The sequence below is a fragment of the Rhinocladiella mackenziei genome (assembly GCF_000835555.1).
Source record: "Rhinocladiella mackenziei CBS 650.93 unplaced genomic scaffold supercont1.7, whole genome shotgun sequence".
In the NCBI taxonomy this organism is placed as follows: domain Eukaryota; kingdom Fungi; phylum Ascomycota; class Eurotiomycetes; order Chaetothyriales; family Herpotrichiellaceae; genus Rhinocladiella; species Rhinocladiella mackenziei.
The window spans coordinates 1,224,790-1,247,179 of record NW_013550598.1 but is presented as its reverse complement, the minus strand read 5'-3'; the positions used below and the strand labels follow the sequence as shown (position 1 = coordinate 1,247,179).

The 22,390-nt window shown below is 50.7% G+C and overlaps 8 protein-coding genes across 8 annotated transcripts; 4 read left to right on the top strand and 4 right to left on the bottom strand.

Annotated features, from left to right (window-relative positions):
• Positions 1-819: 819 nt before the first annotated feature.
• Z518_09264 (uncharacterized protein) lies at positions 820-2,379 on the bottom strand (the record flags this gene model as incomplete). The annotated part of the gene is made up of 1 exon (XM_013413220.1): positions 820-2,379. The coding sequence occupies one exon, from the start codon at positions 2,377-2,379 to the stop codon at positions 820-822; it is 1,560 nt and encodes a 519-aa protein (XP_013268674.1).
• Positions 2,380-3,076: 697 nt separating this feature from the next.
• On the top strand, positions 3,077-3,909 carry Z518_09263 (uncharacterized protein; the record flags this gene model as incomplete). Its single annotated transcript, XM_013413219.1, has 2 exons — positions 3,077-3,254; positions 3,308-3,909. The coding sequence occupies 2 exons, from the start codon at positions 3,077-3,079 to the stop codon at positions 3,907-3,909; spliced, it is 780 nt and encodes a 259-aa protein (XP_013268673.1).
• Positions 3,910-5,894: 1,985 nt separating this feature from the next.
• Z518_09262 (choline-sulfatase) lies at positions 5,895-7,654 on the top strand (the record flags this gene model as incomplete). Its single annotated transcript, XM_013413218.1, has 2 exons — positions 5,895-6,834; positions 6,885-7,654. 2 exons carry the CDS (start codon positions 5,895-5,897, stop codon positions 7,652-7,654), a joined length of 1,710 nt encoding a protein of 569 aa, XP_013268672.1.
• Positions 7,655-9,428: 1,774 nt separating this feature from the next.
• Z518_09261 (uncharacterized protein) lies at positions 9,429-11,897 on the bottom strand (the record flags this gene model as incomplete). The annotated part of the gene is made up of 3 exons (XM_013413217.1): positions 9,429-9,868; positions 9,955-11,599; positions 11,652-11,897. The coding sequence occupies 3 exons, from the start codon at positions 11,895-11,897 to the stop codon at positions 9,429-9,431; spliced, it is 2,331 nt and encodes a 776-aa protein (XP_013268671.1).
• A 383-nt stretch (positions 11,898-12,280) lies between these two features.
• Positions 12,281-13,396, bottom strand: Z518_09260 (uncharacterized protein; the record flags this gene model as incomplete). Its single annotated transcript, XM_013413216.1, has 1 exon — positions 12,281-13,396. One exon carries the CDS (start codon positions 13,394-13,396, stop codon positions 12,281-12,283), a length of 1,116 nt encoding a protein of 371 aa, XP_013268670.1.
• A 938-nt stretch (positions 13,397-14,334) lies between these two features.
• On the top strand, positions 14,335-15,838 carry Z518_09259 (uncharacterized protein; the record flags this gene model as incomplete). Its single annotated transcript, XM_013413215.1, has 2 exons — positions 14,335-15,687; positions 15,740-15,838. The coding sequence occupies 2 exons, from the start codon at positions 14,335-14,337 to the stop codon at positions 15,836-15,838; spliced, it is 1,452 nt and encodes a 483-aa protein (XP_013268669.1).
• A 2,462-nt stretch (positions 15,839-18,300) lies between these two features.
• Positions 18,301-19,307, top strand: Z518_09258 (uncharacterized protein; the record flags this gene model as incomplete). The annotated part of the gene is made up of 2 exons (XM_013413214.1): positions 18,301-18,602; positions 18,683-19,307. 2 exons carry the CDS (start codon positions 18,301-18,303, stop codon positions 19,305-19,307), a joined length of 927 nt encoding a protein of 308 aa, XP_013268668.1.
• Positions 19,308-20,249: 942 nt separating this feature from the next.
• Z518_09257 (uncharacterized protein) lies at positions 20,250-21,987 on the bottom strand (the record flags this gene model as incomplete). Its single annotated transcript, XM_013413213.1, has 2 exons — positions 20,250-21,283; positions 21,342-21,987. The coding sequence occupies 2 exons, from the start codon at positions 21,985-21,987 to the stop codon at positions 20,250-20,252; spliced, it is 1,680 nt and encodes a 559-aa protein (XP_013268667.1).
• Positions 21,988-22,390: the final 403 nt, after the last annotated feature.

Genomic DNA, 22,390 nt, shown 5'->3' with positions numbered 1-22,390 from the left:
GACTCGCGGGCCGGTTCACAGACGAGAAAGTTGGTAATATTATGCAAGATCTCAGATGGACCCCGCCTAGAAAATTAACAGAGGGGACGTGCGACAGTCTCATCCGCCGGGGGTCCAATGAGATCTAGCTCTTTGACTCGTGAGAGGAATTACTAGGCATAAACGATGTCCCTGGTCCACGGTGGATTGCGAATGATGATCCGAATGGTCTCTTCGGGGCCGATGCTGAGTGGCATACTGGTACCGCAGAGGATCCGATTATGATCGATTGACAACGGAAGGATCTTGGTCTCATTTGAAGTTTCGATATTGGGCTGAAGATGGCAAGTGTCAGTGCTCTGACCCTAAGGAAAGTGATGGTCCGAAGTAGATTGTTTTCACTCTTTTTGAATCCGGGCTGAATCTTGTATTGGCGTTCGGAGTACGGACAAGAAATCAAGATCTGAATGTTAATTTTTCAGATGAACAGGGACATTTGCCATGGGATGGGGTTTTGTTTGGGATCGGGTACCTTTATGCGGTCGAGGAGAGGTAATATGGGCATAGGTATTGGGACAAGATATAACGGAGAGGATTTAGCCGGAGGTTCAAAATAAGAGCATCGGACGGGTCGCAGATTCGGACGTAGAAAAAAAGCACGGGGGGACACAAAAGGGATATAGCATCGACTCGAGCATTGAAAGAATTATTGCATTTATTCATTACCATCCCACTCCGTGACGCCGGATGCAAGGAGCGGTTCGACGTCTCCTGAAATCTCAGCCTCGTCAACGTGAACGCCCATCAAGATGTCATTTCATCAACGGCTCGATTCTCATTTTACTCCTCCATGCTAACGTCCTGTTTGGGTTGATTACCCAAGTTCTTCAACAAGTAAGAGCGCTTGAAGTACGTGTTGGGATGAACGATGGTCTCGAGTTCGGCGGGCCCCCAGATTCCTTCGTCCTTGACTTTCTTGATTTCTGCTTTATGTGCCCATTCGAAGACTCGGTTGCAAGCGATGTGGAATCTCTTCTTCTCTACATCCTCTTTCACACCACGAAGGACGTCCCGGTCATGTACGCCTGTGGCTTGTAGCATGCTGGTGAGGTTGTCGATGCTGAAATGTCGGTATGGACAACCATGGGCCTCACCGGTTCCTGGTGGGTGTTCCGTCAAGATCTTTTGGCAGGAATAGGGAGCGTAGCCTCGGCCGCGACGGTTGGCATCGCCTCCTACATCGCCGTAGGCATGGCGGACATTGTATCGATATTCCTTGTTGAATTGGTCGTCTGTGATGGTCTTGAAACCCTGACGCCAGAAGATCAGACAGTCTTCTAATGTCAAACCGATCCCTTTCAAGAAGAGCGTATATTGTAATCTCCCGTAATGCTTGAGATGGCTGTTCTTGCGTAGGGTTGTGTGCAAATGCTTCATGCAGAGGGGGAAGTGCTGAGAGAGCGTGTCAATGTTGGCGGCGTTGATGGGAGCACCGGCAAGAGACGAGTCAGATTCTGAGAAGGCCGCATCAGGTGTGGCAAAGTTCTTGGATAGATGGTTGAGGATCGGGGTGAGGCGGTCATCTTCATCCAAACGGGGTAGGGCCCGAGAGGTCAATTCGAGACCTTTATCCAGGCGGGTTGCGAATTCGGTAAGAACCATGCTAGTCTGCTCACGCATGGGAACATAAGCTTTGCCTTTCCTGATGAGGACCGTCCGATGTTCCACCAGTTCAGGTACTCGAGTCCAATCAACTTTGAACCAATTTTCATCCTCGTGCCGCCGTAAACCTGGCGTTGCGGCATACAATTGTTCGCTCAGCTCCCGCTTCTCATCCTCTTGAACTAGTTCCCAATTCAAATTCAGACTCTCAACAAATGCTCTGCGTTCTCTGCTGTCGTCTGCTTGAAACCGCAGTTTGAATAGCATAGTCTCGACTCGGGCAAAACGTCTCCGCAGATCCTCGGTCCCTGAAAAGGCCAGTCGTAGAATAAAATGTGAATAGTGGTCCTTACGCCGTTCATTTTTCAGACGTTGGTCCACGACTCCTCCAGCGGCAGATGAGTTGGAGGATAGCGGGAGGTATTTTTTCAGCAGAGGTTCGAGATGGGCCGCGGTCTCTTGAGGAGATTTGTTTCTGAATGAGCATGACTCAATTTCCGCGAGGACTTGGGTTTGGTTAATGGGACTCCAGGCAAAACATGAAGAGGCCATACTTCTTAACCTGTCAATAGCCCACGTCTCAAACTCTTCCAAACTAATTTCCTGCGTTGGAGGGACATCGTAAAAGGACAACCGATATGGATAGTCGTGTTCTTTATATGTAGCAGATGCGAACTGAGTCTTTTTATGATCGACTCGCTTGCGCTTTGGATCAAACCGAGTTTCGGAGCGGATCATTTTGTTGTCTTGGGTGTATCTGATTTCAGATCGGATCAAGAACATGCACTGCTAAACATTATTGGAACGCGTGAGACGCGTTCGAGACTTGCGGCGCGTTGTTCGTTCTCGGAGCGGAGATTCCTTAACCCGGGCCATTCCCCTCGCCTACTACAGTAGCATTGCAGCTCCCCCTCCCCAATCACCCAGAAAAAGGCAAACTGATTTGCTAATACGAGGCCGCAATGCTGGTTCTGTTTTGTTTTGAACAATCCTCAGTTGACTCGATAGGAGATAAATTCAAGGGAGCATGCCCGTCGACGTTCCAACTGCGCCCGGCCTTTAGCCCGGAGTTCAAGCAAGGCCCCAAATAGCATTAGGCAATAATGGACGAGCGGAGTCCGGCTTGTCTTGTTGGATCCTTATCGGCGCTTGTTCATACCGAGTTCCCTCTCCACGACTTTCTGGCTTGGGTGCTACAATTTACCGAGCAATTCATATTCTCGTGCCCTCTCTCCTCTTCTCCGCAATCTTTGGTACCATTGGGGAGAGCACATCAAACCATTTCCCCCCCGGTTCGTCGCTGCTTGCCTTTCCTTCCTCCATCCTCTCTACCTTCATTGACAATGATGGTCACTTGACCCAGGCGCTCCGGCGACCTGGCCTCTCAACAATTTTGTTCCCGTTCACACCTGCCTTTCGTTGTACATAGATTACAATGACCGTTGCCGCTGCGAGCCGGAAGCTGAAAAGAGCTGCGAGAATTATTTTGGTTGGAGCCCCAGGAGTTGGAAAAGGAACACAATCTGAGAGGCTTATGAAACGATTTCCACAATTATGCTCCATTGCGACAGGAGATCTTCTGCGCGACAATGTCAAGAACAAGACTACACTCGGTTGGAGTCTGTCTAGTTCGCAGTCTGAAGCGGTGCTAATCATCCCGACGCAGGACAACACGCTGAGACGTACATGAATTCCGGTAATCTCGTGCCCGATCCTTTGATCCTGAATCTCATCCTCACCGAACTCACCTCAAGAAAATGGTTGGAGGCGTCTGATTCCAATGACAACATTATCACCGCCCTTGAACGTGGAAACGGCTCAGTCCGTTCCGTGGTTAATGCCTCCGAATCTCCTGATACATCCTTCATCCTCGACGGTTTCCCTCGCACGGCCACCCAAGCAAAAGCTCTGTCCCATCTTCTACCTATCAATATGGTGTTCCAAATGGTGACCCCAGTGGACATAATTCTCTCACGAATGGCAAATCGATGGATTCATCTGCCTTCTGGGAGAGTTTACAACGTGGGTTTCAACGATCCGAAGGTGCCGGGAATGGATGACGTTACTGGAGAACCTTTGGTGCAAAGAGAAGATGACAGCGAAGCGACGTGGAGGAAACGATTAGCCAAGTTCGACGAGACAAGTCAGAGCTTGCTGGACTTTTACCGGCACAAGGACCCAAGCTTAGTTGTCAAGGTGCAGGGCAACAGCAGTGATGAGATCTCCCCTCAAATATTTGCAGAAATAGAGCGACGATTTGGTATATAACAGACGGTTTAGACACTTTGACATTTTGTCACCTCGACTGTGATTTTCCAGATCCCATTGAGATCAAGATGATCCCTGAGCCCCAGACGCCCAGCCAGAGGTGATACGTAGTGATTGATCTGCGCTCGACGCGAAAACAACCTCGGCAAGGGAATGCCGGAGACTGACGATTAAGTAATGCATCTTGTCGTCGGCGGATGTAGATGAGGAAAAAGGAAAGAAGAAAAGACGAAGGCATAAGCCAGCAGTGGGTGGCGAAGGCAGGCTTGGCAATAGGGGCTAGGGTTCGGAACGGTCTGACCAAAACGATGTTTGCTAATTGGTCAGGGCTATGTGCATCAAGTCGCAGGTCGGGACCAAACCACTTTTATTCCAAGCTTGGTCTCGATGATAAGTTCTACAGATTCGTGCTGAACCTTCAGCGCCGGGCACACAAAACCTTCTTATCTGACTCCGATGACTGTGTTGTCCGTCGGGAGTGGTCGAGATTGATATCGGAGCAGGAGACTGTGGCTGGATTGTGTTACATAGTGCAAAGGCCTGTTTGGGACGCTCGGAGTCCGGAATGCAAGGGTGCATTGTATTAGACCTGGGGCCATTCCGATGATAAACAATGTGAAGCGGATAAATCTGGTAGTTCAAAGTATGGGAAAGAGTGAAATATGTTAATCCGGCGTGAGTGAATGACTGCCTGATGGAGGAAAACGCCAACAAAAAAAGTGTGTCTGGTACAACCAAGGGATTTTGACAACTAACGAGCCGTAGCGGATGGATTTGATATCTTTTTCCGGAAGAGATACGATAAGTGGTCACGACCACGTGACGAGGATGGGCAAAGATCGGAAGTGACTAGGGTTCGAGAGAACGAGAGCCTTGCTGCAATAATTGTGGGGACGTAACGCAAGGCCAGGCAGTTGGGTTGCTAGCTTCTCATTCGCGGCTCGGCTGCGCCCAGGCTGAGCATCGTATTTCAGTGGGTTGGCAAAACGTACGGCGTCCGAGCTTCCCCTGGGTGACCATCGGCATGGACCCAAGCAAAGTGTATGACGGGGGATGTCAGGAAGTACACAGCCTTGTCCGGCCAATTTCCGTACCCCGTGTTTTTCAGATTGGAGTGCGAGGGGGGAGGGTCAAATGACGCTTTCCGATTGATGCAGGTTGATGCAGATGAGCACAAACATGCGTGGCAGCCGAGCAGGTCAAGCAGCTGGAAACCGCAGTGATTGGGAGGCTCGGGGCTGCATGCGCAGGATAGGGTTTGCCAGGGGTTCTTTTTAGGGCAGCCCTGCAGCAACGAGCCGGGGACCAAGGATGCAGCATGACAGCCTCCCAATCAAACAGAATGATGGAACACTTTCAGACTCACCGCCTACACTTGTCTGCTTCTGGTAAGCAATGGCGTGCTCTCCCGTACAAATGTTGCCATTGCGCTACGCCCTCTCTGAATGGCACGTTCACTGTCATTCTTGAATATTATGCCATCTATTTCCACCTTCATCCTCCGCTGCCTCGTCATCCTTCATCTTCCTTCCCATCTTTCGCCCCTGAATCGAAACTCCGGTCGCTCCTTGTGCTCCATCATGTTGTGTCAGGATTAATCATGAAGGAGACGAGACGCAGTCAGCCCTCAGCCACGACTGACTGACCGCCCTGGTATGGAACCTCGTTAGTTCATAGAACACCTGAATCCCAATGCACTCCCCCCACATACGCGTTACCATGATCGGTAAACTTTTTGGGTACAGTAGCGTCAGATTTCTGTTCCTCTCGACTTGGCTGTCACTCTTTCTCTTCTCTCTTTCAAGTTCCACTGTCCGTGTTCCCTTTTTCCATTCTACCCTTGTTGCTTCTTGTCCTTTATCTATCTCCCTCCTTTCCTCCTCTCCTCTCCACACTACCAGTCTTCCTGCAGATAACCCCGACTCTCTGCTCTACACTCGACGCCCTTCAAACAGACACGGATCAGATACCTACTTGTTACCACCATGGGTTCTTACAATCCCTTCCCTGCCTCTCCACCAGTCTCGCCGCCAAACGGCTTCAACGGTGCCCATGGCTACTCGACGCCTCTTTTCCCTGCAAAACCAAACGTCCTCTTCATCATGGCCGACCAGCTTGCGGCACCGCTGTTGAAGATGCACAATCCAAAGTCTCAGATCAAGACTCCAAATCTCGACAAACTCGCTGAGCGCTCGGTGGTCTTCGACTCTGCTTACTGCAACTCTCCTCTGTGTGCCCCGTCTCGGATGTGCTTGATCAGTGGACAACTGCCTTCGAAAATTGGGTCGTACGATAATGCCTGCTCCATTCCCTCTGAGACACCCACCTATGCACACTACTTGCGAGCTGCTGGATACGAGACGACGCTAGCAGGCAAAATGCACTTCATTGGGGATCAGCTGCACGGCTATGAAAACAGATTGACTGCGGACATTTATCCGGGGGATTTTGGCTGGGCGGTGAATTGGGATGACCCCGATCGAAGACTGGAGTGGTATCACAACAGTAGCTCTATCTTGCAGGCCGGGCCCTGTGTAAGGACCAACCAACTCGATTATGACGAGGAGGTGTTGTATAAGTCCAAACAGTACCTGTACGACTACGCAAGAGAGCCTGCCGGCAAACGACCATTTGCCTTGACCGTATCCTTCACCCACCCCCATGACCCATATGCCATCGAGGACAAATATTGGGATTTGTACGAGGGGGTTGACATTGAGCTGCCCACCGTCACGCTCAAAGAGGAAGAACAAGATCCTCACAGCCGACGTCTGATGCACGTCTGCGAACTTGAAGGACATAACTTCACCGACGAGCAAATCAAGCGTGCTCGACGAGCATATTACGGTGCCGTCAGCTATGTCGACGACTGCATTGGCCAGTTGCTCGATGTTTTGAAAAAATGTGGACTGGACGAAAATACCGGTACGTCCTGCCTCATTGTGTGCTCTCGGATCGAAGGCTGACGAAAATAGTGATTATGTTCTCTGGCGACCATGGAGATATGTTAGGCGAGAGGGGTCTCTGGTATAAGATGTCCTACTTTGAGAACTCTGTTCGAGTGCCCATGCTCATCAGCCATCCAAAACAATTCACTCCCCACCGTGTTTCTCAAAATGTTTCGACTCTGGACTTGATGCCTACTCTAGTGGATCTGATCGGGTCGAAATTGATTCCGGGATTGCCGATGGATGGCCTCTCTTTGATGCCTCACTTATACAGTGGCAACGGTGGCCACGACACGGTGTTTGCGGAATACATGGGCGAAGGAACAGTGGCTCCGTTGATGATGATTCGACGAGGCGACTGGAAATACATCACATGCCCAGTTGATCCTCCTCAAATGTTCAATCTTCGTAACGACCCACTGGAAGTCGTCAACCTAGCCACCAGCCAAGACCCAGATGTACAGGCCGTTTTCAAGGCTTTCGAAGAGGAAGCCAACCAGAAATGGGACTTCAAGAAGATTACTCAAGACGTCCTCACATGCCAGCGTCAACGTCGATTTGTCTGGTCTGCCTTGATCAAAGGCCGCTTCGAAAGCTGGGATTGGAAAGGTAACGAGGATGGCCGTACCAAGTACATTCGTTCCCAAACTCCTCTAGACGAACTGGAGCGACGTGCGAGGTATCCCATGCACAGCAATGTTCCGGCCCAAATCACCGTCAACGATCAAGCCGAAGTGGCCTGTCTCCAACACAAGAGACTGGCCGAAGTTGCCAATGACACTGTCCACTATCGTTGAGCCACCCAGCCACACTTGAAATCTTCGACGATTTTCATATTCTTGTCATCTTTGACCGTCCAGGCGCCATCGGTTTGAATTCTTTTTGTGTGGGTGCTGCTTTCATGAGCGCGGCGCCACGGTGTCTGAGGGATATGTTCACCAATGCCGTCTCGTCTTTCTATCCTGGATTTCCAATGTGATTATTCTCCGTTGCATGCAAGAAGCTAGGATGGTAAGTGGAGCATGGTTTTTTTTTCTGTCATCTGAATTATCCCTTGACAGCACAAATTGGATTGGAGTTGGGGGCTGCTGACATTGATTGCTGTGACTGTGCCGACCTTCTGAGAATGAATACCCCACGTTCACTCACCTTCGAAGCACTCGGCCTTCTTTGACAACGCTGAGGTCTTTGAGAGTTTTGGAAGCAGTCTATTTAGTTAAGTGCCAGAAAAATTGGAAACCGAGAAATTAAAAAAAAAAAAAAAAAAAGAGAGAGAAAATCTCCAAAATATCATTATGCCCAAGATCAGAACCTTTCGTCTTCTTCATTGCATCGTATCATCTTTTTCTGTTCACCTCGCCTCTTTTCCTCCTTTCAAGACTGGATTTCAGTTATTTATTACACTGACTCATACCTGCAAGGATCCTTCCTAGCATACAATATCACACGATCACCTTCTCCTTCGGAGGATTTGGGCATGCAATGTAATTTCTTTTTGTTTGCCTTTTTTTTTTTTTTTTTTTTGCTTTTTCCTCGAGGCTTACATACGTGTCATGACCTGGCCTCACCTTGCCTTGCAGCGCCTTGCATTACTTTGCAGCCGCGCTACAGGGGAATCCATGACAGGGAGGCTGCATGGCTACTGTGGGTATTCAAGGCCCACATGGAGGCTAACGAAACTGGCCACCATCGCGAAGTTCTCGCCGAATCCGCCATCGTCGGTTGGGTCATATGACTCGAATTTGGACTTGGCCTAAGGATGTACACACCTCCGCAACGACAGGCAACTTCAACTGTTCCACACTGCACGTGAAATGTGAGAGGAGCAAGTGCTGGGCACCGGACGAGTAGGACATGAACAGTCCGGTGAGTTGTAATGGAGAGGAAATGGGAAAAAGTCACATGCACTAAACTCGAATCAGGCATAGAATCCATCCATTGGTCAGTGGGGGGCTTTCCTCGTTCATCGAGAAGTCAGAGGTCTCTCTTCATCCTCTTGCAGCGATGAGTAGAGAACTAACCGGGCCGAACAGAGCCGCCTCTGGAATGGGGGGAGAGGAGAAGTGAGAGAGAAGGGATCAGATGACCCCGTCCATGTCTTTCCGACCAACACCCACACATACACCGACACCCCCTTGCCTTGCGGCTTGCATTGCATTTGCTCTCTGTTCCGTGCTTTGACCAGCATATCCAGCGCCTACGAAGTATCCGTTTGAGTTCGGACCTTTTCGCCATGTTACATAACTGGAACTTTCTCAGCTATCCATTGACTAAAGCCAACCTAATCCAATGGCCGTCACTGAATTCTGCCAGCAAAATACTTCTAAGTGATTGGATGTGCTCAGTGTTTGTTGACCGTTTTGGGAAATCGTCTCCATACGATCATATTTCTCCACCTACTAGCTAGCTAGGACCATGTCTCCCATGACCGTGACCGTGACCGTGACCATGTCCAGCTCGTATTGAAATAGTTTTTAGCTCAGTCATCATTCACATCCCCACGCACGAGTCAGAGGCTTGCTTGCTCGCCTGTCGTTCGTTTTGATTGCTTTGGCTCCCGACTTCGTTTTCTCACTTGGCGAAATGCAAATCGTACCCTAGCCATTTCCTAGCGTTGACTTGCGCGGGTGTCAAGCCGGGCCAGCCGTAAGTGAGGGGGAAGAAGAAGTAGAACCCGTAAATAACGGCGGCGAGAATAACGAGCGCGGCGGACCAGGTCGCGACCATGCTCTGGCCTTTCAGTCTCTCTTGGGCGGTTTGGAAGGTTCGGCGCGCTTTATCAGGCAGTTTGCCGGTGACTTTGTCCTTTTTGGCGGTCATTTCCTCGTCGAGGACGGGGTCGACATTGAAGATGAACTCGACCAGTGCGCCTGTCACGAGACACGAAGCCAGGTGTGCCGGTAAGTAGTGGTGCAGGAACAGTTGGCGACCCATGAGGTAGAAGGGGAAGTAGTGCGCGGCCCAGCAGAGGAAGAAGAATCCCGTGCTATTGTACAATCGGGAGCGGGTGCCTGTGTTGATTGAGATCGAAAGGTCAGTCGAGATGATTTGCTTTTTTCCGAGTTAAAAGTCGAAAATGAGTGTATTGGTTACTTACGTGGATCAAGGGCATCGATGCCTCGTCTCAGGCTCAATTGATCAGCGCCCAAGATACCGGCGAAGACCGCGAGAAGGGCACTGGCAATCCAGTATCCAATGGGATTTCCGAGGAAGTAGATCTGCCGTTTGGTGCTATCTTGGGTCCAGAAGCTGACTCCACGCAGCAAGAATGGCCAATGGAAAGGCTGGGTGGCGTATGGATGACTTGCTGTCAAGGCGTTGTTGTGATAGAACATGGCGCGTTGGAGTTCGATGTATTTGACGTAAAAGGGTAGGGATTTGGTCTTCTTGGGCTCCTTGACCAGTCTGGGAGAATCGGCTGGGATGCTGGGGATTTCGTCGACGTACCAGATGTTGCTGGATTGTTGGGAATTCTTATTGCCGTTGATTTCGGCTTGTTTGAACCCCCATTCCGGAAGTGGCGTTGTGTGTGTCCACATGGCGACCTTGGTCGGGTAGTGGATGAGTTTGAATTGACCAGACATTGACCGGAATGGTTGGCCTTTCTTTCCTTGTTCCATTCGGATTTCGAATAATGTGTCGTTGTGACGATCTCCAGCAGCAAGATCAAGAGATACCGTGGTGAATTCCTGGTTGGTGGGATAATAAGGAGAAGCCACATCATGGGTCAGGAGCATGGTGTTGGTCACGACGTGCCGAAGCTTGACAATGTCACCGTTCAGAACGGGAGTGCCGGCTTGGGATCCATCAGGGTTTGGAAGATTGGGGAGGATTTGCCAATGGTTGTTGGTGTCGTTGAAAGGATAACCCGTGACTTGTTGTCCCTGGCTGGAAATACGACCATCATCATATCGAAGAGGATATCTCTCTGGATGACTGTGCAGGTATGTCTTGGTATCCTTGTGACGCAAGGTGATGTAATCATAATATTGAATGTCGATGGAAGCCTGATGCATCAGGTTATCGCTGAGAGTCTCCTGGAATTCTGGTGTCATAAAGTCGTCTCCGGGACCGGATCTCGTCAAGATGGCAAAATGAACCTGGAACCAGAATAGGTAAAAGAAGAACGGAATGACAATCAAGCCAACGGCACGAGCGACGAAATGCTTGCCAAAGGTGAAGAGATCCAGAGCTCCCTCCTTGCGGTTGATATCCAGGAGACCCCACAAGTCGAGGCACACGGCACATCCAATCGTGAAGAAGGTGAACGCACCGACATATTTCGTGGAAATGACGCAGCTCATGCAGAAGCCGGTCAGGAGAAGCCATTTCCACCACTTTCTGCCAAATGGACCATGTCGTTGTTTGTAGAATCGGATGTACGAGAGGATACTCAATGAGACGAAGAAGACCAGGGTGGCGTCAAGGAGAATCAGCCGGGTCTGCCCAACATGAGAGTTGTCAAAAAGGACCAATCCGGTTGCCAAAACACAAGCTGGAAGAGAATAGCCTGATTCCCACATGATCAAAAAGACCACCACCACCGTGAGGGCTCCGAGAAGAGCAGGCAATGCTCGAAATGCGACATACGGGACGTTGTTGGTAATATAGGATTCACCAATGTTGTCAAAGAGGAAATGTCCATCATAGCCAATAAGCCAACCGACAAGGGCGAAGAGAAGCTTGCCAAAGGGAGGGTGTACGTCGAAAAAATAGGTTCGCTGTAAATAGTAGGATGCAAACTGTGTCTCCAGTCAGACGGACGTTCAGGAGGCTCAAGGGCATTCCCTATACCTTTCCGAAATGCACCTCGTCAAAGACGACTTCGTTTGGATGGCTGATACCGAAGAACCGGGTTGCAAAGGCAAGGATGGTGATTATTCCCAAGGCAATCCTATAGTCCCATTCTTTGGATCCGCTCTTCTTCTGCGTATCTTCGAGTGTTTGGGTCTGGCTTTTGTCATTTTGTGTCCCGTTGGCCAATGATTTGTTCTTTTCTTTGCCGCCTCGCTGACGGAGGGTGGAGCTGGGCGTGGACATATTGGGCGTGGACACGTTGGGTGAGTTTCTCCAGATGGGGGATCGAGGTCGGAATTAAGGCTGAGGGAAGGCCGCGTCGGTAAGGTCAGGCCGACGTTACTGGAGACAAAGTGAAGAAAAGGTGAACTAGGAAAAAAGGTGAGACCGATTCCAAGTCTTCGATCTCAACGGACGCATTTTGGGGCATGTGAAGGAAGAGAAATAGGATGCCCGTTCGAACGTGTCCTGAACTTTTTTGGGGGGGTGGGGGGGGGGAAAAACGCGACACCGTTCAGGGATTGCCGGAGTGGTCCGTGCGCATCAAGCCTTGCGCAAAGAAAAGGGGCGACCACAGGACCCTTTTAATACTAGGAGTGGGATACAAACAGCATAAGTCATGCCATTCAATCATCTTTATCTAAAATACTCAGCGTTTCCAATTCTCGCTGCACAATTCGCTCAAATTCCTCTCGGTCCATCCCGGCACTCTTAGCCAGCCGATACATGCTTTTCAGGCTGGCGCTGATGTGCTGCCGAATACCGATTTCTGAGGCTCCGTACCTTTCTGCTCGTTCCTCCAGTCGAGCTACAGCGTCGGAGCCTTTTGACGAGGGCGAAGATGGTACTGGGTGGGTGACTTCAACTTCTTTCTCCTCTGGATGCGCATCCAGCGATCCTTGATATGGTGGTGGACTTCGGTCCATGTGAAGATCGGAGTGTCGCGAAAGTAAATGTTGTAAAGCATGTCCATTCAAAGTCGACCCTTCTGTGCCCTCCATCACTTCGTCTGGATCGTGATTGTCCATCACAGGCTGGACGCTCTCATATCGGGCATAATAGTGGTCCTCCGAGGTGCCATTATGATGTGGTTCGGCCGAAGCATTTCGAGCAGGCGTCCTGCCTGGCGTCTTATCGTACATGGCCCAATAGTCATCTTCATCTGCTTGCGGAACGGAGAGATTTCGATGAGGGAGGGCGTTGGCAGCTCTGTCCGCCTCTTGCAAAGCCTCATTTACCAGTCTTTCCTGGGAACTCTCATTCGCCTCGGCGATGGAGGCGGACCAAGATGGATCTCCCTGCAGGTCTGGGTCAAATGGTAAGAGTTCGGCCAACTTCCAGGCGTCTCCCTCCTCGCTCCCGGTGCACCATAAGTACAGAGCGGTAAAGGGCCAGTCGGCCAGAGGAATCTGTGCTCGTAGAGTCTCCTCATCGAATCTTTTGTATGATAATTGCCGAATGTCGCCGACTTCGATCTCACCAGAGGCTGGATGTGGCTCGAAAACCGCAGACTCGATCTTATCTTTTAATATTTCGCCTTTGCCCGCATCCCAACATAGCAGAGGAGCCCAGTTCTCGCGAGAAGCGCCAGAAGTGTTTAGATGAAGGCGCTGTCGCAGTATGGGAGAGAGCAGTGGAAGTAATGCAGGCGGCGGTCGGGGGGAGGCAAAGGAGGTGGGCAGACAAGCGAGGAGCGGTGGTAGGAGAGTGTGAGGATCAGGAGGAGGAACTAATTCGACCATGGTGGTAAGAGTCCACGGGTAGTAAGCAGAACGATATTTAGGCCGATCGTTGAAGCATTTGTCTTGTAGACAGGTGTAGGACGAAGACTAGGCTGTTAGAGCCCTCGCAGTCGCAGGGCAGTACCAGCGGACAGAGCAAAAGGTCACAGTATTGAGAAGCTTGAGGGAAGCATGATGTTTCTGTGTATTGGTGTCTCGTCTGGTTGCGGAGAAACCTCGACGGAGAGCGAAATTTAAGTTGACGGCGAATCTCAGTTTCCAGTTTCAGTTCTTTGTTCTTCTCTTCTCCGTGGCTGCGAGTTTGTTTAGCAATTTCCATTTGCCCGGCCGAGATCCTGCCGACGTCATTGGTTGATTTCCGCGTCGCCCACGTCGCCGGTAGAGGCCCCCGGAATCCTTTGTTAGCCATCCTCGAATGGTCATTTGACCCTATTCAGGCTTCCATTCCCTGTAAAGCTACCTGGATACCTCCTTTTATATATTATATTCTGCAGCGGCTTCTAGCGCAGATAGACTCGTATTCCGTTCTCTCCTCTCCGTACTCGGTGCACTCAACAATGGACTTCCGCTGCTCCTGCCGGCAGCCTGGTTGCAGAGCCTCACCCATTTTTCCCATCTGAAAATCATACGATAAGTGATATGTCAATCTGTCTGGCTACTCCCTGAGCAAGATGGAAAAGCTACTGATCGAGAAATTCACAGTAAGTGCCGTGATGCTCTATAACTGGTTCGCTGCTATCGGGTCATTATCTTGATATGCCCCGCACAACACCCCCCCCCCCGGGGGTTTGTTCACAATTATCCTTCTCTTCGCAACGCCTCTTCTCTGTTACCTCTTTCCCTCTCTCAAAACCGACTCAGCAGTGGACAAGAAATCAAGCCACCCAGGAATGATCGCGATAAATCGTTCTATTTAGCGCTCGCTGCATTTTGCTGCCATGGCTCCTTCCGCCACCAAGATCAATATCGAGGACGGCGGTCTCGTTGAGCGAAGGCCTTCTGACAGATATTCCGAGATCGAATCACCTGTCCAAGTCATTCAGGAGCGATCTCAGAATGTGGCGACTCGTGCTCGAGCGGAAGTGCGCCTTCGTCGCAAAATCGACCTCCGTTTATGCACTATAGCCGGCATTCTTTGCAGCCTGAATCTTTTAGACAGCGGCATTATCTCTTCAGCTTCCGTCACAAGCATGCTCTCTGATCTGAACCTTACAGGAGATCGATATTCCGTTGCCATTTTCATCTTCACGGTCGCATCCGTGTGCTGCCAGTTGCCCGCAACCATTTTGCTGCGCTTTGTTGGTCCGAGAAATTTTTTTTCGGCAATCACTTGTGCCTTTGGAATAATTACCATCTGCACTGCAGCTATCTCCAGCTGGCAGCAAATGATAGCATTGAGGGTTCTTCTTGGAATCTCGATGTCCGGAATCTTCCCGGGCTTGACGTACCTTGTGTCCACCTGGTTTACTCGCAAGGAACAACAACTTCGATTCGCCCTTCTGCAATCGGGCGAAATCATCATTCTCGCAACCGGCTCCATCGTCAATTTTGGTTTAAATCATCTCGATCATCGTCACGGCCTTCGCGGGTGGCAATGGATGTACTTAGTCCAAGGTACAGCCACTGTCTTTCTGGGGATCATCACCTACTTCTGGATGATTGACTTTCCGGATAAATGTGAGAACTCATTTTATTTTCTCACCGAAGACGAGAAGATCCTGGCCATTTCGCGAATCAACGAGGACCGTCGTGACGCCGGAAAGCCGGAGCCCTTCAGTCTGCCCGCCATTTTGGTGAACTTTCTGGACTTGAAGCTCTATGCCTTCAGCGTATTGTTCTTCCTCCTGAATATAGTTTCGACAGCACTTTCCTACTTCTTGCCCATAATCCTTCAAAGCGGTATGGGTTTCGACACCAACAAGGCAATCTTGTTGTCTTCTCCCCCATATTACTATGCAGTCATCCCGGTTCTCCTGTCATCTTATCTTGGCGACAAATACCGAATTCGAGGCCCCGTCATCATCTTCAACGCAACATGCCTGATCATTGGATTTTGTATGCTGGGATTTCCAAGTCAGGTCACGGTCAGGTATGTCGGTACTTTTTTGGCGACCGGCGCGTATGTGTCCAATTGGGCGGCCCTCAATGCGTATCAAGCAAACAATGTTGTCGGTCAATGGAAGCGTGCCACTGTGGCAGCAGCAATTTCAGCTTGTAATGGACTGGGAGGTATTGCTGGCAGCTACATTGTCCGTCAACCAGAAGCGCCTCGGTATTTGACCGCCATTTGGGTAAGCATAGGCAGTCATGTCCTGATGATCGCTCTGGTTGTCATTTGCACAGTATGGTTTTGGTTTGCAAACTGCAAAGCCAGGAAAGGAGACCATCTCATTGAGGGCGTCCCGGATTTCCGGTACACTTACTGAATATGTGGCCTTATAAAATCTGTTGTGAGAACTAGGAATGAGCCAAAGCCAGTCCTCCTACCACGAAGAGATAAAATGGTCAAATAATCCCAATCTCCGTCTTGCTCCGGCATTGGCCGCGCCGAAATCACACGCCAGCCAGCCCAACTAAGCCTCCTTGCGCAGACTTTTCGCCTCAATCAACCGAATCCTTCTAACCCTCCTGAACCGATCCATTCGTGCAGTTGGTAACAGAGGCAGGGCCGTGTGTATACGCTTAAGCGTTTAGAAAGAGTTCTCAAAAAGGAGGTGGGTCTACAATTCCAGAACAACTCCAATGGGTGTTTTCCCTCCCTACAACCTCCTCGAATAGGAGCTCGTGGGCTAGGCATTTTGCTCTATCGCTAAGATTCGAATCCTGGCGTGTTCTCTCTCTTTGTGTGTGCTTTGCCCTTTGGCGTGAGCTATGGCAAAATACAAAGACGAAGGAGTTGGATCCTCGGCAGCCCCGCCGACCCGGGGGAAAGCACTTTTCATGATTCTCAGCATTTTGATGGCTATACATGGTTTCCGAGAGCGTTCCTCTTACCCCTTGCGATATATCTAACCCAACATATCCTCGGAGGTTCAACAGCGATCTTCAGACAAGAGTGGAAGAGCATTATAAGGAAAGGCTTGAGTCTCGTGCTCAATACGCGAGCACACATGAACCGACGTCAGAGCCCAGGCCCTACATTCCAAGCTGGAAAAGACTAGATAGGTGGTCTAGTAGCAGAAATACGAGAGTTACTCGCCGCACAAGACGGAAGGTACCTTTATGATGATAGCACCAATTTTCACCCATCTCTCTATCTTGAAACTTATACGGGAAAGGGGATAAATTCATGTTGAGGGAGAACACTTTATGTTCTTCTAGCGCCAGCCTCGGGTCTACCGCATTTACTGCTATCCTGGATGGAGGGGTGCTCGAGTATACTGCCCGGAAAAAATCCACTATTACTTTTTGGCATCTACACTGAAACCATGAAAGCCGTCAAACAGGTACAGACTCCGCTCCGTTTGGTACACGAGGATCTTGCGCAGAGCATGAGCGCATTCTTCCGGCCAGATTCGTTAGTGTAGTGACTTCCTAGACCTCAAAATGCGGCTAGACCAATGCATTTTGGGTGAGCTGTCGCTCAGACTTTCATTGAGGCTCCGCTTGATTCATGCTGGCCCGTTTGGGGAAAATTCCTCGTTCTTTGTCCTATATGTACGGATTAGAACTATCCTAACCTTGGGATACGAGAACAAGCAGCTCTGGGACGTGCTAGCATGACCAGGCTCAGCATGGTGATGGACTTAACACTTCGCTTAGGCAAGCTGGCTGCAGGGTAGAGCAAGTCCGAACCTAGTCTGAAGTCCAAGAACCTTCAAATTCAGCCAGACCAGATCATACCTTCACAGTTTTGTTGGACTCAATAGATGTTATGGCGTGTGGGACGGATCGTCATTGGCGACGGGCCGTCAGATCCAGCGACAACTATACGACAACCTGATGTGATATACTTCAGGGAGGACAAGAGGGACACTCGTTCTGCCTCCAGGAGGGAAGGGTTGAAGTCTCGACGTGCGCTGGACAACAAAAGCTTGAGTACCTGCAGTGATGCAAGAGATAATTCGTCTGCGAAGGCGGCAACGTGCCAGCAGAGCGCTGATCGCTGGGCGTGTCGATTAGCTCCTGATTCAGAGTTCTGGCAAGTCAACCAGACCGACAGGTGAGAGATCCACTGGACATTTTTTGGCGAGACGGGACAGCTGCATGTTTGCAATGGCTGAACCACCGTCTGAGACAGCTTGTGAAAGTTACTGCGGAGATCCTGCCAGGCGTACTTTTACTGCATCGATTGCCTCTCCTGCATTTGTGATGTCTGTAGGCCCCGAATAGAAACCGAATGGGTCGGAAGAGGTTAATCTTACACGGAAAGACCTCATGAAAGACCAACCGCGATATCTGGGCGAATGTCCAATCAATGATCGAACCGCCACAAGGAAAAGAGGTGATCGGAGGTTGGAGGGACGGGGTTGTCGCTGATTACCTTGTTCTGAGGTTGAGTACTCGGGGAAGACACCACTTACAGGCATTTTCTGGGATTTCTTGACGGGGAGCTCTGTTTGATGGCGCAAGGCTGTAACGGAGTTCCGGATCTTATTACGCTAGCAGAGGAGAAAATGAATCGGGATGGAGCTGGAGAAGGACGGGTACTGGCTGTGAAGGGATGGTTGGGATTAGGTTGATAGGAGACGCCTTGAATCACATTCAACCAGGAGGTTCGATATAGAGAGCCTCGTTAAATGGGGCGTCTCAAAAGCGGCGGGGGACAAAGATCAGGGCTAACCAAATTGGGTAATCGGACAACATGAGTTTATATCCAAATGCCCTCAGACCACATCTCGTGAAATACTGCGTTTTCACGCTTTCAATCTCTTTTGGGCTTTGTGCTCTTGTCGGAGGTCACAATGGGCGCGTCAAAGCCAACATCTTCATGCGTAAACTCTATCCAGTTCGCCAAATTAGAACCGCGCATCAAGAACATCTCACAAGCCACAATTCGCAAGAAATGGAAACCCTTGCCCGTCTCATCACAGGAGAGAGTGCGAGAGATACTCTTGAATCTGAAAACGAAGAGGTCCGGGGCTGGTGGATTGGACAGAGTCCCCGCCGTGGGACGAACGCGAAGCGCCGCTACACGGAAAGCGAATCTGGCTACCACGGTCAAGGAGAGAGAGTACGAGAGGATCGTGGAGGAAGTCGCTGATAAGTACGTCCCTGCTATGCTTCATACAATGACTCTAGTACATGAATCTTGAGTTGAATCTAACTATCGAATGCATTATCTAGACTCCTCTCGCGCCTTCCACGCATGCCTTTCCCGCCAACAACATCCACACAAGCAGACGACTCGCCATTCAACCTCTCCAATACCCTCCACCGCATCCGAGAGCTGCAATCTCAACTCACTACGAACGTGCAATCTGCACATCTTCTGCGGCGGCAAATTCAACGTGAAAAGAAGGCCCTCAAACGCGACCGTGCGGAACTTGCAGGGCTAGAGGCAGCCTTGAAGAGTAATGAGGCCCTCAAGCGGAAGAGGGGGAGGACCTTACATCCGCTTGCGAGGGATCTAGATGATGAAGTCGATGAGGTGGAAATGGAAGAATTCGAGAGATTGAACGCTGTCGCTGGGATTGCCGCTGGAAGATCAAGGGGAGTTGTGTCACACGATCAGAATGGGGCACTACATCCTCCTAATAGCGGCGTCATGGATCTGGATGGCGATCCTGATCCAGAGCTAGAGCCTCTGCTGAAGCAATTGCGAAGCCATTTGTTGAGTATGCAGAACAATACAGCAAGTATGAGGTCTGTGGTGGCGGCGATGGAGGATACGAAGACGGCGCTGGATCAGTTTGTTGCTATGAGGCTGGACAAGGGGACTTTGAGACGACTGGATGGTCTTGAAGGCTGATAGGCAGCCCCACTGGTTGAAATCACGAATTTGTCTCAGACCGTCCTTGCAGAATTGTTACATCAGTTATTGATGTTTCCTCACAAGGGAGATATCGCAGTGGTTTGGACAGGTTAAGCCCGAGCCTCCAACTGGGCGTAGAGATCTGGATTGAGCAATCAAGAGACCGCCAGAGGCTGCCAGGGAACGAACTGTGACCAAAATATGCGTCACGAATTTCAATGATAAAGACTACCGAGTCTCATGTTCGGCGAGATTGAACCTGATATGCCGTGCAACTAGAGACTTTGCCCACAATCAGATTTCCCCATTATACCAAGAATCTTTGGGCCGACTTGCTTTTGAAGGCGTTGAATGACGGTGATCTCGTCACGTCATCATGATTCAAACAAGAACTCGTCGCCATTTGTGGTGTCAAGACATGGCGAAAACGCCCAATCGACTATGTCTCGTCGGTGAACTGAACGCGACAGCATTCGTAGAGTCGATGGCAGATATTTGACTCGGCGCGAGCCGCCGCATTGCAAACCAGAGTAAGATCACCGCGATCATCTAAAGCCCAACAAGGGCCAAAAAGCGATTAGCTTTCGTCCCATCAATCGGTCTTTTTGGCCAGAGAAGGCGTGAGAATTTGGATCTGCTATAGTGCTCACCAATGGTACCGCAGCTATGAAATACCACTTGAGACTTGGGAAGTGCTGGAGCGCGTCGACATTCATGCCGAACGCGCCGACTAGGAACGTCAGCGGCAAGAAAATGAATGTGATCCAGCTCAGGCGCCACAGCGATGCGTTCAGTTCGAGACTCTGCTTTGAGTCGCGGATCGTGACGGATTTGTACATCTGGCGATCAATACCACAGAACATGTTAGCTAGGCTGATATCAAGTCAAGCAGAATTGAAGTTCCTTCGTTCCCTTTTTGGTCTGGGCACTTGGATATTTTCAGGCTGGACAACAATTGGAAAGGAGCGTGGAAAATGGGTTGCTAACCAAATCAATCATATGTTCCAAAGGCTCGAGATAATCAGTGCGAATATTATCCGCGAGCAGCTCAAAGTCATCCAGCACATGGCCCAACCACTCGCCTTGTTCCTTCCACTCGGCGAGCGTGAAGAAATCCTCCTGCACGGTCTCAATGACTTTCGAATGCCGATTCACCAGCTTCAACATGCCGTGCAAGCGCTGTGAGAGCGCCCAGACGTCGCGCGCCCGACTCGCGTCGGCTGGGTGGCTGTAGATGTGATCTTCGAGCGTAGCGTGCGGTTCGTGGATCAGTGCGATCTGTTCGCGCCAGATCTGATATAAGCCTTCGAAGACGTGCGTCATGACGCCTTGCAAAACGAACACGGATGCTAGGCTTCGGTCTTTGACGGTGTCGACTGGATCTAGGCCAAGGAGAGCCGAGGCCCTGACGACCTCGCCGACTTCGCCGGATGAGTATTCGCAGACGATGATGGTGTCGTGCTTCGCCATTTCGTGAAGATGACGGAAGCCTGAGTTGAAGCGGGTAACTCGTGGTCCGGGCAGGGCTTCGGACGAAGCCCGCTGCATGTACACGGCGATACGTTGGCGGAAGAGCGCCGTATTGTTAGGCGTCATACGGTTGTGGTTCGGACCTTGCTGCTTTGTATGTTTCTTTTCACGTGGGATGACAAGGGATCCGAAATCGAAGCCGAATGCGCTGCAAATGACACCCCTTGCAATGTCGAACGCCGGCCGCCATCGGATAGCCTTGAGCGAGGCCCTGCGAATGTCGCGATCGTCTTGTATCCAGTCTCGAAAGCTGCGTTCATTGGTCTCCCCGCTGGATCCACTGACTCCGAACGCGTTGCTCAGATAATTGACGGCTTCCTCGTTGTTGCATACATAAATCAGTCGGAGGAGAGATTTAGGCTCTGTCTCTTCCAGATGCTGCCTGAGGCTGGATACGCTGCCGCACAGTTTTGGCGGTGCACATAAGAGAACACCGCTTTCATCTAGAATGTGGTCAGTGACTTGATGTCTATGAATAACTTGCAGGATGGGGACTCTCACCGGTATCGTATTCTAGTACGTATAATGCCCTCCGCGTGAATAGTGGAGCAGGTTTCTGTGAGATAATCGCATTCGCGTGCGCCGTGGCAAGGCCAGCAGCATACCGAAGCCCCGTGAATGCGCCAGGCTTGATGACGGACTGTTGTCCAAGCAACCTCTGGACACGCTGAACTAGGCCATTTCTGTCCCGCGCGTCCGAGGTCGAGTGTGCGATGCGCAAATGTGCTTGCTCGGCATCAATGTCAGTGTTGGTGCGTCTGAAAACGGCCGCACGCTGCTCGATCTCCAGCTGTTGCTCTGCGTTAGGTTCTGGAAATGGAATCTTAAAGTCGACCGACTCCTCGCTGGCGACAAGTTCGTCGAAGGCCTCGGAGAATCCCCTGACGCGCTGGCCCGGATGGATATCGAGCGGCGATGGGCCGGCGTCCGCATGACTGAGCGAGACGACAGTGTTGGACTCGGGCTTGGAGAAGAAGTCCTGGACGAAAGACGTCGAGACATCTTCTTCATGGACCAGCGGAGGGCGTAGCGATCGGCCCTCTTCAATCCGGATGGAGAGCTCGGCTTGCCGTTGATGGCGGTCCGTCGAGTATTTTCTCTGCTTGACGGATTTCGCTGATATTGCCGACGACCTTCTTGACGCCATGGACCCATTTGATGATATTCATTATAACAGAACGATAGCTCTGGCGTGGAAGGGAGATCACTTTTGTCTTCTGCCCTTGTGAGGCTGGCTGGCACACCGGTCCCTAGGTATTCATCAATAGCCGCTGATTGGATGCGCCAACGGCGCCACCATGTGCTTCTCCTTTTGAGCGACATGGGTCCGTGCTCGCAAGTGCAGGGGGGGTTCCGGTTTATATCTATGTTGGGAGAATGCTGAATGGGTTAGGAGACATTCTATAGCGGTCCGCTACTGATGAGAAACGTTCGCGTGGGAAGCGTGATAGAGGACGGCGTGCCTCTCGGCGGACAGGGCTCGATGATTTACGGAGCCCGGTCAGGCTGAGACTTCGAAGTGACCAGCCTAGGCGGAACGATTTGCTAGT